The 17,184-nt window shown below is 33.4% G+C and overlaps 1 protein-coding gene across 8 annotated transcripts in view; it reads left to right on the top strand.

Moving 5' to 3' along the window:
* CNBD1 (cyclic nucleotide binding domain containing 1) overlaps positions 1–17,184 on the top strand; it is a 299,007-nt gene that overhangs the window by 246,004 nt on the left and 35,819 nt on the right. For 6 of the 8 annotated variants that reach the window (XM_072951719.1, XM_072951718.1, XM_072951720.1 and 3 more), the window contains one exon: positions 5,545–5,612. In XM_072951719.1, the coding sequence (XP_072807820.1) occupies positions 5,545–5,612 (68 nt within the window). Of the gene's footprint in view, positions 1–5,544; positions 5,613–9,208; positions 9,340–17,184 lie in introns of those variants that run through there. The other 2 variants (XR_012065401.1, XM_072951721.1) reach the window with 2 other exon arrangements.

The raw sequence follows: 17,184 nt of genomic DNA, 5'->3' as shown, positions 1-17,184 counted from the left end.
GTGACTGCTGAAGGCAGTGGATAACGTTTGTGGCAAACAATAGAAGCGTTCCCATTTCATTTGGTGAGGCAAGTATTACACTGATACCAAAACAGACAAAGATATCACAAGATAAGAAAACTACAGGCCAACATCTTTAGAAGTATAGATGCAAAACTTCTCAACAAAATATTGTCAAACTGAATCCCTTACCATATAAAAAGGATTATACACCAAGACCAAGCAAAATTTTCCTGGGAATGAAGGTTTATTCAACATATAAGTTTAAGTCAATGTGATAACAGAATACGTTTGATTAATATAGACATTGAAAGAACAGAGAATAAAAATTGCATGATCTCTTTGATTAAAAATAATGTTAACAAAATAGAAATAGAAAGGAATTTTCAGATCCTGATAAAGATCACCTGATGGGAAATGAGATAAGAAAATAAAGACGATATCCTTATTGGAATGGAAGAATTAATGCTGTATCTCCTTGCTGACAACACAATTGTGTGTATAGAAAATTCTTAGAAATTCACAAAATAACTGTCAGAATCAATAAATGAATTCAGCGGGATACAAGATTAATACACAAAGCTCAACTGTCTTTCTATGAACTGGCAGTAAACAGTCAGAAAATAAAATTAAGAAAATAAGTTCATGTATAATGGCATCAAAATGAATGAGATACTTCAGAATAAATTTAATAAAAGAAGTGTTTGGCTTGTACACTGAAAACCACAAAGCATCATTGGAATAAATGAAAGGAAATCTAAATAAATGGAAAGATACCTTCTCTTCATGGATTGGAAGACCTAATATTGTTAAGATGGCAATTCTCACCAGACTGAGCTACAGGTTTGACAAAATTCCTATCAAATCTATCAAATCTCAGCTCGCTCTCCTCTCTCTTTTTTGCAGAAATCAACAAACTGATCCTACCTTAATATAGGAATAAAAGGAACTTAGAATAGTCAAAAGAATCTTGAAAAAAGAACAGCTAAATAGGAGGACTCACATTTCCAGATTTCAGAACTTACTACAAAAACTACAGTAGTCATGATTGTGCAGTACTAGCATAAGGATAAATATTATACCAATGGAATATAATTAAAAATCAAGAAATAAACCCACATGTTTACAGTTAATTTATTTTTAACAAGAGTACCAAGACAATTTCAATAAATAGTGCTGGAATAGCCGGATATCTACAGGCAGAAGAATACATTTGGATTCCTACCTCACATCTTATGCAAAAAACAAGTTAACATGCATCATATATTGAATTTAACAGCTAAACCTATATAACTCTTAAAAGAAAGTGTAGATGCAAATCTTCATGACCTTGCATGAGGCAACTGGTCCTACATATGATACTTAACAAACAAGAAACCAAAGAGAGTACAGATAAATTTGATCTCATAAAAAAATTTTAAAAACCCAAAAAACAAACAAACAAAACCTTTTGTGTGCTTCAAAGGACACTGTTCAGAAAGTGAAAAGACCACCCACCAAATAGGAGATATATGATTCACAAATCATAAATCTGATTGGGGTCTGGTATCCAGAATATATACAGAACTATTACAGTTCTACCAAAATAACCAAAATAAACCAGTTAAAACTGAGCAAGTAATTTTGAGCACATATTTCTCCAAATTAGAAGAAATGCTAATCAGAAAAATATGTCAATTGACATCCACTGGGATGACAAAAAGAAAAAATACAGACAATAATACTTACTGATGAAAGTGTGAAGAAATTGAAACCCTCATACATAGATGATGGGAATGTACAGTTGTGCAGGCTCTCTGGAAAATAGTTTGTCAATTCTCAAAAAATGAACCATTGAGTTTTTGTATGACCTGGTAATTCTATTTCTAGGTTTAGAAGAATTAAAAACATACGTCCACACAAAGACTTCTACATGAATATTCATAGCTCCAAAGTGGAAGCAACCTAAATGTACACCAACTGATGAATCACTAAACAAATATGGTATATCCATACAATGGACTATTACTCAGCCATAAAAAATAATGAAGTGCCAATTTATGCTACAACATGGTAAACTCCCAAAACATCATGCTACCAAAAATAGCCAGACACCAAAAGCTACGTGAAGTATGACTCCATTTGTAAGAAATATCCAGACAAGGCTAAACATAGAGGCAGAAACTAAATTAGTGCTGCCAGGGTCCAGGTTCAGGTGGGAATGGAGAATGAATGCTATTAGGTATTATAGACAACATTTGTTTTCAAAGATGAAAAAATTGTTTTCACTAGACAGTAGTGATACCTGCACAATTTCTGTGAATATACTAAAAAACCCCACCGAATTATATACTTTAAAAATGGTGAAAGCAGTTATTTTTATGGTGTGTAAATTTTATCTCAGTAAAAGATTGGTGGGAATGCATAATATTTGGATCAATTTTTAAGTTATAATATTTATAAAAATTGATCCTATACTGTATCATGAGACACAATTCACCAAATTTCAAAGAATGTAGTCACTTAGAGTGTGACTACATTTAATTAATTAATCTACAATTAATCCAGAAATAAAACAAGTAGAAGCTAGAAAGTTTAATATGTTTCAAAATTTTTAAAAATATATTTATAAAATCCAGTGGATTCAGAATAAATCACAGTGGAATTGGAAAAATATTTTACCTTAATTGAGGTGAAAATACTAATTACAAATCAAAATTTGCCGATTGTAACTTGCCATCATGCTTAGAGAAAAAAATTTAATAGCTACAAATAGAAGTATGGGGTGAAATTCAAAAGCTTATGTGTATTAAAGAAACTGCATATATGAATGACTGAAAAATTGTGCTGAACACTGGAATTTGACACAACATTGTAAAATGATTATAAATCAATTAAAAAAAAGAAACTGCATATATAATTTAATATCTTCCCACAAAGTCCCATTTGGTCTGGTAATTTATGAATTCTACCAAATACTTAAGGAAAATAAATGTCAATCTACACCAACCTCTGTAAAGAATAAGGGGAAAGATCTGTCCTACACTTCCTTAATTAGCCTTTGCATTAAAACCTGACAAGGATGTTACATGAAAAAAGATTGTTGGCCTATCTCACAAATAAACATAAACAAAAAATCATGATGCTATGTTAGTATAGTGAAACCAGAATATATAGAACAAATTATTTATCACAACCATGTTTGATTTATTCCAGAAATGTAAAGTTTAACATCAAAAAGTATCAATGTATATTTTACCATAGTTTCAGAATTAATGAGAAACATCTTATAATCATTTTTTCATAACCCCTTAGTTTTCAATTTTTGTTCAATGAACCCAGATATACCACCATTCCTGTAACTATTATTGAAGTTTCAGAGCTTTGCGTATGCACTATAATAAAAATATGTCAACTCTTGAGGGCACCCTTCAGGAAAATCTGCTAACAGCAGGACCCTTTGAATCACATCTTGCAGATCAAACTGGCATTACTTTTTCAGCTGTTCCTCTTGAACTCCCTCTGAAGCTACAAAGAAAAGGAAACAATAATCATGATTACTGAAATGGAATCACATGGTATTCTGTATCCACCTTTGCCAAAATATGCCTCTTTGCTTGTTAAAACTTTAGAAAAGGAGTGAAAAGTTTTATGTGTGCCAGAGTTGACTTTGAAGTCCTGTCTGTAGCAGTTACTTGAAGTAGAAAGAGGTAACTTCATCTCAAATAAAATCTGCTTATAGAATGAACATCACTCCCAGATTTTTTTTTGTTATTCAAGTACAATTTAAATGTTAAGATAATGCTATAGGCACACTACAAACTACTTTCTTATTTCAAGTTAGTTACATATTCTTTGATATAAATTGCTTGATATTATAAATTAGTAAATAGCAACATTACAATCTGAGTTACCTAAGGATGATGTAAAAATACGAATAATAATGCTAACATCTATTATGAAAAAATGATGTTCCTATACTTTTACACTGATAAAATAGAGAGAGAAGCCATACAATTCTGGAATGTCCCTTATGTTAACCAAAAAACAATAGCAGAAACCATATCCGTAACTTAGTTATCAATTTTCTACCTTTTTATTGAGATAGACAGACTTTGGCTTAAAATTCTGGCAATGCAACTTGCTTAATTTTCTTGAGGCATCAATTTCTCATTTGCAAAAATTGTTGCAAGAGTATCTGTCCTGTAGAAGTTTCATGAAGATTGCATGAAACAGTGTGAACCTTGTCTGGAGGGCGCCTAGCATTCAACATGCACGATCACATTTAAGTTTGCTTGACTTCCTTCTTGTACCAGAACTTGCAATTCTGTGTCCTTTCACAGCCTGAGAAGAGAGAGCTTCTTAAGCCATCTCTTCAAACCGAACCAGAGATAGACCCTTAATCTAATGGAAGCAAATGTATAGGTTTGGACAAACCAATTATCTTTCTTCAGTAAGTAAATTCTGTCATACACACTGGAGCCAACTTGTAGTTTCTCAAATTGCAAGATTATGTAAACTTGGTTTGGGGGCTTCTGCATTAAGAGACTGAAGGATGTGAGTGGATACTGTTAAAGGGAAGCAGATGTAGCAGCAGGAGAGAGATCTTGTAATTCCCAAGATACAAAGCTAGCACCCTTGTTCCCTGATATTTCTGACTACAAGTTCAATTCTAATTTTGCTATGTGGTTAGAACTTGCTATATATATTACTTTGTGTGTCCTTTTTAGGCATACATCTTTGTTACTCTAGCTGGCTTAAATGTGTTCTAATCATTACAATCAAGTAAGTGTGAGTTATAAACTACTCCAGTGCTTTTTAAATTCTGTTTTTTAGGGCAACTTTCATTAGTTTTCAAGATATTAAGTTACCCCTTGATTTTTAAGCTAGTATTGATTTTAAAGTAGACTCTAAGATTGGTTATGGATAGCACGTAGTGTGAAACTAAAATTTGTGGCCTAAAAATGGTGGATTTATTATATCATATTCTAATATTGAAGAAAAAAGGGAATATGAAGACTACATAAGCCTCAGGAGGAAAAATGATCAGAACAGTTTGTCCAATAGTTGAATGGGTTCTGCGTGAAATACCATGGTCCCAGATTATATTATGTATTAGTATTTATAAATATATTATGTAGAATGCTTTTGATGGGAGTAAATAAAAAGAGCTAATTAAAAGGAGATCATGTAAACAAAGCAAATGCCTGATATTTTTAGCCTCCATCATAGAAAGTGATTCTGGCAAGGATAAGGTAATGGCTCTGGGGTAGATGACCAGTAATGCCTGTCACATGCAAAGTACTAAACATAGTTTCTGATTATGAAGTTAGTCAGCATACAAACTAGATTAAATAATTTATGCTAAAATTCTCTGTGATGATCTAGTTGTCTGTGAATGGGAATTTAGGAAGAAGCTCCAATGAGTCAATTTTATTATTAAGGAAAATCAAATTTTATCTTCTATATCAAATTACTGATAAAGATAAGATTAGCAACTTCTCTATTTTTTGCTTATTTCTAAAAATTTTTGATAATATTTTAATTACTTTGGTTTCCCTCTAGGATTAGACCCAGTAACCCAGCAACTTATGCTTCAAACAGCTAAACCAACTTTCGGTCACTTGACAGATGTAAGTAAAATGTTCACATTATGACAAATATCACTTTTCATGGTAATTAAAGTAAACATCTATAATATTTTAAGGTTTAGTTGTCTTGCTACTAAAAGTGACTTCATAATATCCACTGTCTAGAAAACAATGAAATAGAATATATGTTAAAGTTCTTACATATACCTATTTACACATTTTAATGTAATATTTGGTAATATTCTTGTAACATGGAGATACGTAACACATTACAAAAACTTCCACAGTCTATCTCAGTAAAAGTGTACCATAAAATCAGTCCTACATTAAAAAATTTTCACTTATGCTTTCTTATACGAGTTTTACAGTTTCAGATATTATGTTTAAGTCTTTAATCCATTCTGAGTTAATTTTTGTATATGGTGTATGAAAAATGTCCAATTTTATTCTTTTACATGAGTGCAATATAGACACATAGATGAACCTTGGGGATCTTATCATAGATGAAACAAGCCAGTCACAGGAAGAGAAATATTGCATAATATCACTTAAATGAGGTATCTAAATTAGACGCATGGAAGCCAAAAATAGAATCGTGGTTGCCAGGGGTTGGAGGAAGAGGGAAATAGAGAGTTGCTAATCAACTGGTATAAAATTTCAGTCATACAGGGTGAGTATTCTAGAGATCACCTGTATAACATTCTGCCTAGAGTTAATAACACAGTATTGCACATTTAAAATCTGTTAAAAGGGTAGCTCTCATGTTAAGTGTTTTTAACCACAGTAAAATAATAAAAAAAGTTTCACATTTTTCAACAGCTATACAAACAGTTAAACATATAGTTCAAAAACTGTGGGTCATTTTAATTTCAGTTTTAGCATGCCCTTTTTATGTGAACAGAATATACTTACAGTTGCAATAAATACCCCTTATATCAATCTTTTGAAAACTTATGTTTATAATGTGCTATAGAATGCTTAGAACCATTATGAATTGAACTGTATTAGAATATTTAGTTAGTGGATGCTAGAATATTTAATAACTTATACAAGAAATGAGAACCTTGAACAAATTTCATGATATAATGAAGAATATGGAGAACATTTAAATCAATAACATTCCAGAGAGGTCTGGAGAAAGCCAGATGGCCTGATGGGATTGCTCTACATGAAAGGAAGGGAGAACCCAAGTCCACATGTCTGGAGTGGGTGTTTGTAGAAGGTGACAGACTACGATGTGTGATATGAGAAAATAGTAGAGAAGTCAAAGGGGAAAGGAAACAGATTGGCAGTTTAACTAAACAGGGTCTTTGAGAAACCCAAAATCCCTAAAGGGAATTTTTCAAAACTAACTTGTTTCTGCATTTGTAGGTATAAATAAATCGCTTTGCTGTACACCTGAAACTAACATTGTAAACTGACTACACTTCAATAAAAAATTAAGAATTAAAGAAAAGAAAAATAACTTGTATATAGTGTGGTACTCAGGGCTAGCCCTCCCCTCCATCTTCCCACAAAACCCTTCGTGAAATTCATGTAACTCACTCTGATGATTTCAGTGTTTTCTTATGGCTGAGTTTGATGTGCTGAGTACTCCTTTAAGGCTAAAGTGAGGTGAGAATAGAAGTTCCCCAAAGGGGACAATATCTGCATTATATTTTGAGAACACATCAGGGACTTAAGAATTAAGGTGCAGCTCTCAATTTTGAATCAAAGCGTCATAATGAACGTGAGACAAGAGTGTTTCCTCACTGTGGTTGCCTAATGGCACGAACCATGATGGTAGTTGGCATATGACTGAACAGAAGAAGGACATTAGGAGATGGATACTGTGCACAGTTTAATATTAGAATATTCAAACCAACTGCTAAATACATGGACCATTTCATGTATTTGAGTGAAAGAACTAAGAAATGTTATTCTGAAGTTTTAGGCTAGTAATGAGTAGATAATTGAGCCACAATAGTTAATCAGATCTTAACATACTCAATTATTCCAGGTTTGTTATAAGATGTCCCTGGCAAATGTCACCTGTAGAGATGACAGGTGAGAAAGTACTCTGCTGGGTGACTGGATCATCAATCAAGTATTGGATGATTTGTTAAGGCCAAAAGCTGCCAGAAAATAAAGAAATATATTGCGAATGTAATGCCAGTAGCATGTGAAAAATATTTTGATTTGTGGTTAGAATATGCCACTGAAATGCTCAGGAGTAGCAGATACAGAGTTGAGACATGAAAAAGATTAGAAAAATCATTTGTAAGACCCAGTGCTAGGATTTGCATAAGGTAGACACGTCTCTGTTTTGGTGGCATTATGTGATAAAGTGGAACGTAGCTGGGATTAAGATGATAAGATTCTGATCGTAAGTCAAAAAGACAGATAATGAAAGACTTTTACACATATTTTAACACTCAAGAGACTGTAATAAGGCTTTTGAAATATGATGTGAAGAAAATGTTGGAACTACTCAGAAACAGTCACTTCAAGAGCAATTTATAATTAGGCTTCCTGGAAATACTTAGAATTCATTAAAAACCGAACTTTTCCCTTTGTATTTGTCTCTTAGTCAAGCTGATTCAGGAGGAGGAAGGCTGCAGGTAATAATGCCAGCTCTCAGTAGAGAGAAGGGAATGGTAGAACTGAGACTTCAGTTGTCAGTTCAAAGTGGCTCATCTGCAGATTACTAATGTGTAATGCAACCTGAGGTCATATGTGCTGGAGAACAGGAAAAAATTGGCCTCCAGACCTTGTCCCGGCACTGGGATTGGCCACTAACTTAGTTCTGGTTTGGTGTTTGTCTTCTATAAAGCTGGAAGGACCCCCTGGGACATGAAGGAGCAGATGTGGGGAATAAAAACGTAGGACTTTTCAAGACTATAGGGAATGCAAACACTTAGTCATTCATTTCCTTTATTTTAAGGGTAGAAATCATATCCCTTTCCTAGAGAAATTAAGCTCTTGATTACAAGTGCATTATCCTTTTCATTTTTCAAATAAGAATATAAAACTATATTATATATATATAATGAGCAAGATATATATATATATATATATAAATGAGCAAGATTATTACCAGAGAATTTTAAGAAGAGCTTTTATTTTATTTATTAGCCTGAATTAATGTATGATAAAGGAGAATGGGCAAAGGGAATAATTATAACCTTAATATAATTCAGAAAAATTTTTAATTAGATGAATAAAACCCGATCTTTCCCTTTAAATACCTTCTTAATAGACTCAATAGGCTAACATTTAATTTGAATAATCATTTGATATGGTCAATTTATTCTATTACATTTCCTCCTAAACATTCTGACTGCTGTGGACCATCCATATTGTATGATACATGATTTCAAAATTTCAGTTTAAACCGAAATGTTTCTAAAAGGTATATAGATAATAATTATAAACATAGAGGGATTTTTTAAAAGAGTTAGTATGACTATCTTTAATACTCCTACCAAATCAATTATGAAAATAAAGTTTATGAAGTAAAAAGCAAATGTTATGTTGCAATATGAAAACTGCTCTGCTTCTCATTAGAATAAATGTTATAGTCTCTTAAAATTACTCTTAATTTAATATGCTTTTCATTTTACGCATAATTATTGAAATCCTTCTGTTTTTAATCACAGTTTTCCAGAAGAAAAAAAAATATAAATCAAATTTCTAGACCTTGGCAATGTTTTCTGCTTTTGAAAACAGATTTTCACGTTTTCGAGAAGGACTTTTCTTATTGAAACAATTATTTTTTCTTGCATAAATAATTTAAAAATAATAAAGAGCATCTGAGGTTGTCTATTATTTTAATGAGTTACAGTTTTGGAACAAGAATCATTCTATTGCATTTGCAACGAAACTTTCATTGTTGCCATTTATTTCTGTGTATATGCATATATATTGGCTCATGAAATACACAAAGTACAGATAGTGAATGCAAATTAGCCAATTTATGCCTGTTATTTCATGTATAATTAATGCTGCTAGGTTTTTCCTAGTGTGCCCCTAAGAAAATCACATACAAATGATTCAATATATATTTAACAGAATGACAGAGAAGTTTACCAAAGCTGTATTACTTGCATAGTTGACAACCCCCAGGGAGCTAATGACTCCCAAATCTCCACCACAATGTCTTAACTCTATCTAGTAGGAAATTAGAGTCATCCCATATGACCTGTTTATTAATTTTTTAATTCATACATATAAATTGACAACCTAATTTGTGACACATTCTATTGTTAACCACACTGACTTAATTCAACATTTATCGTTTTTGGCATGTGATGATTTTCCAATGGCCATGCATTCATTTTCAGGACCAAAAGTTTCAATTCTAAGGAAAGTTATGTCTCACTACTTAAGAATAGAATTCCTTATCACTATGGCAGTTTTCTTTATATCTTTAAAGATTAATATTGTTTATATTTAAAAGGCTTAACAAAACTCTGAAATCTTTAATTATTTAGGTTTTGTTTCAAATTAATGATAAAAATTTAACTATATTTAGATTTGGGGACTCATAATTCAGGATTAAATTGCATATTGACACTAAGTACACGTAAGTGACAGAGAGGAAGAAAGAGAACAGAGAAAGAGAGGAGAGTCTGAGAGAGTGGTGCAGATTTGTTATGTTGACCTCATGAGGGAGACAGAACAATCATACAAATTAACTAAGTTACAATTACAGAATCTTGGAAATTTTTACACAGAAAAATTGAAAGACAATGTTATGTGACCATTTTGCTGCACTTTATTATTTTTATCTTCCTATAGATATTTATATTGAAGCATAATATGCACATATATTATGCATATGGGAAAAGCATACAGTTCTTAAGCGTGCAGGTCGATGAATTTACGTGAAGTGACAACCACCATGTAGTCGCTACAAGGCTGACAAAGTTCACGTTACAGGACATTGCCAGTACCCCAGGAACCGCCCCCACATCCCTGCTCTCTCCCCAGAGGGAACGATTCATCTAGCCTTCTCATCATAGGCTAGTTTTAGCTCCTCTAGAACACTATGTAAGGTGGAATTCTATAGTATGCATTGTTTCTTTTCCATTGGCTTTCCCTCCTTTATGTGATGTCTGTCACACCTATCAATGGCATGTGTGTAGCAGTTTTATTTTTTATTGGTGAAGGACAGTGCTTGGTGTAAATATGCTACGACTCCATAGTATAAATAAATACAATTGATTTTGCCTTTTATGGTCATCTTGTTTTTTCAAGTTTTGGGTTATAAAGAATAATCCTATTGATCCTAGTTCTAGGCAAGATGGAGTAAACCAGCTCTTCCCTTTTCTTTCACTGAAGGAAGCTATAAAACCTGGATGGAATGCATAGAGAAGTAAATGAGTGTTCTAAAAAGTACACAGTGGCAAGTTCATTGGGGAAGAAGTATCAAAGTAACAAAAACTGGCAGTGAATTGACCATGTATTTTCCCTTGTTGCCTGAGCTTGTGGGTGAGGACAGCCTCAGAAGTCCAAGGCAAAATGAGTTAACTCATGCCCTCGTTTTATGGCCAGGGAAATGAAAAGGAGGACCATAGAGAATTAAGAAGTATCAGGGAGGAAAAATGAGGTGAAGGCATTGACAAAAATGAATTTTTTAATTCGTTTTAAAAAATTTTGAGCTCACACCTGAGCTACATGTGCATAGATCTGTTCCTAATCAGCCTTAAAAAAAGACTGAGAACAAAGTCAGTAGATAGACCAGCACCCAGGCTGGTCACAGGTGGCACACATTGGGGACAGATAGGAAGAGCACTTCAAAATCTTTGGAAACTTAACTGATAGTTTCCCAGCCCATGAAAGGTGTACTGCAACTTGTAACCTGAACTTAACCAGGTCTGTCGTCTACTTAAATAAACATAGGCTCATTCTCATCAATATTTAAATAAGACACACCCACACACATACATAATATAATATCTATTTGTCTGTCTTATTTTGAACATAATCATACTATCTGTGGATAATGACAGACTTATTTAACCTTTATATTTCTTACATTATATTTACATTTTCTTGACATTACACTGGCTAACACGTCTAGTATATTTAATAAAAGTTGTGATGGAACAATTTCAGTATTGCACCATATGAACTGCATGTTTATATGCATATACTCTTTGTCAGATCAAGGAAATCCCCTACAATTCTGTTCATGATTGAAAGATTCAAAATTGTTAACTTGGCAGTCGTTACCAATTTGATCTATGGTTAAACACAGTTACATTACAAATCCCACCATGTGTTTCTCTAGAAATTGACAAGTTGATTATAAAATTTATGTGGAAATTTTAAGTACACAGAATAGGCAAAATAATTTGGAAATACATAAAAACACTTCAAATAGATAAGCACAATTTAGAAACAGATGAACGACATTTAAAAACATACTAGAGAGCTACACTGACCAAGTGATATTGGTGTATGATTCAATGGAAGAGAACATACAGTACAGAAGTAGACCCATGCACCTGTGCATATATGGTCAACAAAGCTTTGCCAAGGCATTTTAAGAAGGAAACGAAAGTCTTTTCAGCTTTCTGTGATGGAAACATTGGATATAAATATGAAAAACACAAGCCTCACCCCATCTCATTTATACAGTTTAACTAAAGAATGTCAAAACTACAAATTTCAGGAGAAAACTTTTCAACTTTGGAGTAGACAAAGATTTATTAGACAGAAGACAGAAAACATGAACCAAATAAAGAAAAAAGTGGTAAGCTGAATTAAAAATTTAAAACTTCTGCTCTTCTAAAATTATGTAGTGTTGATCATTGTACAACTTTGATAATATATGAAAAATCACTAAACTGTATACTTTAAAAGCATAAATTGTATGGTAAGCAAGTTATATCTCAGTAAATCTGTTATTAAAAGACATGGTTAATTAAATGAAAAAAATAAACCATATATTAGGACATATTTGCAAAATACATATCTGATAAATAACATTTATCCAGAATATAAAAACATCTCTTACAAAGAGGGAGAAAAGAAAGAAAAACTAATTAATATATTGTCAAAGTTTCAAATACACAAAACAAGATATACTAATAGCCCAAAGCACATAAAATTAGTCTTCAAAATAATAAATAATAAAACTATAATGAAATATCACTCTTCAGGTAATAAATTTGAAAGACCGACATTACTAAGAGTTGGCTAGGATGTGAAACTACTGGAAATCTAATGTGTTGTTGGTGGAAATGAGTTATGATACAAACCTCTTCAAAAAACACTTTGGCAAAATTACAGAGACTCTGAATGATGTCATTTTCCTCCAGAAAATTGACTTTGTTTTTCTAGATAGCAGAAAGGGTATGAGGAGGTCACCTCGATTTAATTAAGACTGGTCTTATTTCAGTCCTTGGGATTCTAACAACAGCATCTTCTCCTTCCTGGACCTGCCCATTCTACAAATAGGTCTAAAATTGTTCCCAACATGAGGGATAAGATTATTAAAGTTACAGTCCTTTCTTTCAAGGGACTGAGAACTACAGACAGACTTGAACATAACTGATGTTAATAACTGTAACATAACAGCCAAATTGGTTAGTTTTATGGCAGCAGGGGAGGCCAGGAGCCACTTACATACTTATGCTTTAAGTCTTCTACACTTTAGGTTCTGAAATTTAAAAAATATGTATGTGTGTACATAAAAAATGTGTGTACAAAAAATATGTATGTGTGTAGATAAATATATATATTTATCTTCTCAAACTCTTGCAGCTGGGGCGATCATGTAGCCCAGTTCCAGCCAATGAAATATTTATAGGAGTTTTCTGCAGACAGCTTGACTTCTAAAGAAACAGGCAATATCTCCTAGCAGAATTTTTTTGACCTTTCCCCCCATTCTAGCCTAAAACACAGGTTTAGAGAACACAAGTGGTCAGATTTTTAAGCTGCATGCAAACACATGTTGCAGCAAGATGTTTCCTTGACTACATGTGTAATTAACAGGCTGCCTACCCACAGGTTGCATGTATCATTAATCAGATCAACCTCTGACTTCTTTAAGCCATGGTGGTAGGGTTATTAGCATGTACTCTTACCACCAACAATGGACAAGAGAAAAGAACAGCTACTTTTGTAGGTAGAAATTACAGAGAAATGTAGATGACGTGGTTCTACAGGGAAAATATAGCATTTTATCTACACACTGAAAAATGGATAGATTTTTCTTCAGATGTAGATGTTAGGAAGTGGTGAGATGATCTGGAAGTTAAGCAACACGTGAATCATTTAGTAAGGGAAACACAAGACTGAAATGGAGAGAATACTATGCTCATTCATGGTAGAGAAGTCTGAGAAGAAATTTGGAGCCATATTTTGCAAATGCCTTCATTTTTATATAGCCATAGCTTCTCCTATGGTCACTATGATTCCATTGAAATTTTTAAGCAGGAAGGTCTCTTGGGGTTCCTGAACCCAGTTACAAAGTGTTTGTGTGTGTGTGTGTGTATGTCTGTGTGTGTGTGTCTGTGTGTGTGTGTGTCTGTGTTTGTGTATGTCTGTGTGTGTGTCTGTATGTGTGTGTGTGTGTCTGTGTATGTGTGTGTGTGTGTGTGTGTGTGTAGGCTTCTCCACTCCAACAGTGATTCTGAGAAGCCAGCAGGTGTCAAAAAAGTCAACTCGATTCTGACACAATCTACCCTGAGACAGCATTTGATTCTGTAGATAAAGGGTCCAGTTCCACAAGATCACCATCTACTTCAGGTCAATCGCAAGTCCCGTGCTTCTGATCAGCTGCTATAAATCACAAATTCCCATGACCACACCCTTGGGTTAGGAAACCTATTACTCATTAGATTACTGATTTAGTACAAAGGATGCTAGAGGATAATAACAGTCAGACAAAAAGATAATAGGGTGAGGTCCTGAACAAAGGAGCTTCCATCCTTGTGAAGCTTGTCCCAGCACCTAGATCTTGTTCCCCAACCTGGAAGCTCTCCAGATCCCCTCCCTTTGGATTTTTAGGAGAGTTGTATTACATAGGCATAAATGTGTAACTCATTGGACAGTGGTGATTGAATCAATCTTTAAACCCTCTCCCCTCCCAGAAAATCAGGGGTGGGACTCAAATTTCTAACCCTCTATTCGTGGTTCCCCTGGCAACCGGCCCCTCTCTGTGGGTGCTTTCCAAAAGTCCCGTTCATTAACATAAACCTGGTAGTGGCGGAAAGGCACTTCTTATGAATAAGACCAATTTCACCTTTGTGGCTCAGAAAAGTTTTCAGGAACTGAAGATAAGAGACCAAGTATTGTAACAGAATATTCTCTCATTCTTCTTATCACTTAGGAAATTCCAAGTGTTTTGTGAGTTGTGGCTGAAGAACAAATTATGAGCTGTGGATAAAAATCAAATATATATTAGAAACATATTTTGGTATCTGAATGACTATATATGTATATATATATAAAATACATAATGATAATGCAGAATGTATACAGTGAATGCTTGATAAAAACTGCTTATGTGGGAAATAGCTTGGGGGTATGATTATTGGAAGGGTTTGATGCAGGTTACCTACCCCAGGTATACTTAGTTCTGTGACTCCCATACAAATACATTGAAATGATGTAACATCACGTAATTTTTGGTCATGTAATTCAATCTCTAAATTTCCATATGACAGTGGCTTTTGATTTTTTGGAGGGATACCTGTATCTACATATCTACATACAGTTACAAAGGGTAAAATCGACAAGAGTGTGCTCCTGTTAAGAGTCCCAAGGCATCTAGTTTGTTGAATATTTTTTTCTTGACCTGGCAAAGCTTCAGTTCATTGAACTTCTGGGTGCAAAAGCAAGAGACATCTGTTCAGTTGAGCTTTCTGTTAACTGATATGTTAATTAAAAATGACTTTTAGCTTTTAGCATTTTGCTTATTTTTCATAATACATGTGCCCTGTGGCATTTCACAATGGGTGTTGTCTTTTAAAAAAAAACTCAAATACAAATAAACAAAGCAAGCTATTCATTATTGCTTCTGGACTTAACATTGTATATGATGTAACTCCAAGTGCTTTCTTTCACCTTTCTCTGGCCAGAATATTCTGGGATTGCCTCCAGGATAAAGATCAGCTCAGTGGGATTCATGCATCTGTCACATCTGGACTCTCTCAATGTAGCCTAGTCAGCGTGCATGGAGAGGGGGTAAAGGCTTCAGTTTTCAGAAAGTACAGCAGTCTGTTTGTATTTTGCAGCCAAAAGCACAAGCTTATTATCAAACTGCCTACTTTCGAATGCAGGGTTCTGATACATTATTTTTATTATTCACACTAACACCAGTCACAAAATAATCAAGACAAATTCACAGTAAGCTAGAAACCTTTCAGCATCTCTATGGAATGCAGGAGAAAAAAGACCTCCAGTTCTTCTTTTGGCATTCTAACTTTTAAATGGATATATAGCTTGTGAGAAGAGATAGTAAATCCATAAATTAAAATATAATTGTAGAGGAACAACAGCAACAACAAAACAAAACCAGTGAACCTGCCTGAATATGTGCATAACCTGCTGGATTTTCCTGTTTTCTTCCATCTAGCCTCTAGCAGAGATGATTATCCATTTCTGAAAATGCTGAAGGTTAGTGGAAGGAGGAATTGAGCTTAAATAGTATATTAGACAATATTATTAAAATGAAGATTGATAATATTTTACAGACATACATACATAGTTGCAAATGTAGATGTAGAGATATACGGTAGTTTCTAACAGGGTTACACTTTTATATTTCAGGATTAAACATAGTACTTAATATTTCAACATGGACACATATATACTAGGTCCACCTGCTGATAAATATTTGTAGGTAGTAATGTACACCAAGCTGAAAGATCATGAAATTTAACATTATCAGAAGATCCAAAATGATGTGTTTAACATATGATTGTTATAATTCTAACCATCAAAACAAAGCTAATCTGAATTTGCTGATTCATTTACATTCTTATGATAGCAAAAGTACCTTACTGATTTACAAAAATAACTTGTTATAAAGGTAAAACAAATGAGATTTTAATGTTCTAAATTATTATTATTTTTAAAATATTTTAATATGTATTTTTTTGAAGTATAGTCAATTTACAGTGTCGTGTCAATTTCTGGTGTACAGTGTCATGCTTCAGTCATACATGAACGTATATATATTCATTTTCATGTTCTTTTTCACCATAAGTTACTACAAGATATTGAATATAGTTCCCTGTGCTATACAGTATGAACTTATTGTTTATCTATAGTAGACAGTATCTTGAAATCTCAAACTCCCAATTTATCCCTTTCCCCCTGTTTCCACATGTAAGTGATATCATATGGTATTTTTCTGGTTTGATAGTCTTCTTTTGTATTAGCTTGGTTTCTTTTTGGTTTTCATGACTCTATTTTATGCTTTTGATTTGTGGCTACCCTGTTTTTCAAGTATGTTAACCCCTTACTACATCTGTTTGCTTTAGACTGGTAGTCGTGTAGGCTCAAACACATCCTAGAAAGAATGAAGAAAAAAAAAGGAAACGAAAAGAGAAAGAGAGAGAGAGACGAAAAAAAATCTTTATTTTCTTGCTCCCATCTCCCACCTCTTCTGATTTTG

The sequence above is a fragment of the Vicugna pacos genome, chromosome 29 (genome assembly GCF_048564905.1).
Source record: "Vicugna pacos chromosome 29, VicPac4, whole genome shotgun sequence".
NCBI lineage: Eukaryota > Metazoa > Chordata > Mammalia > Artiodactyla > Camelidae > Vicugna > Vicugna pacos.
Note: the sequence above shows the minus strand (reverse complement) of the source record. Positions and strands in the feature narration are given on the sequence as shown.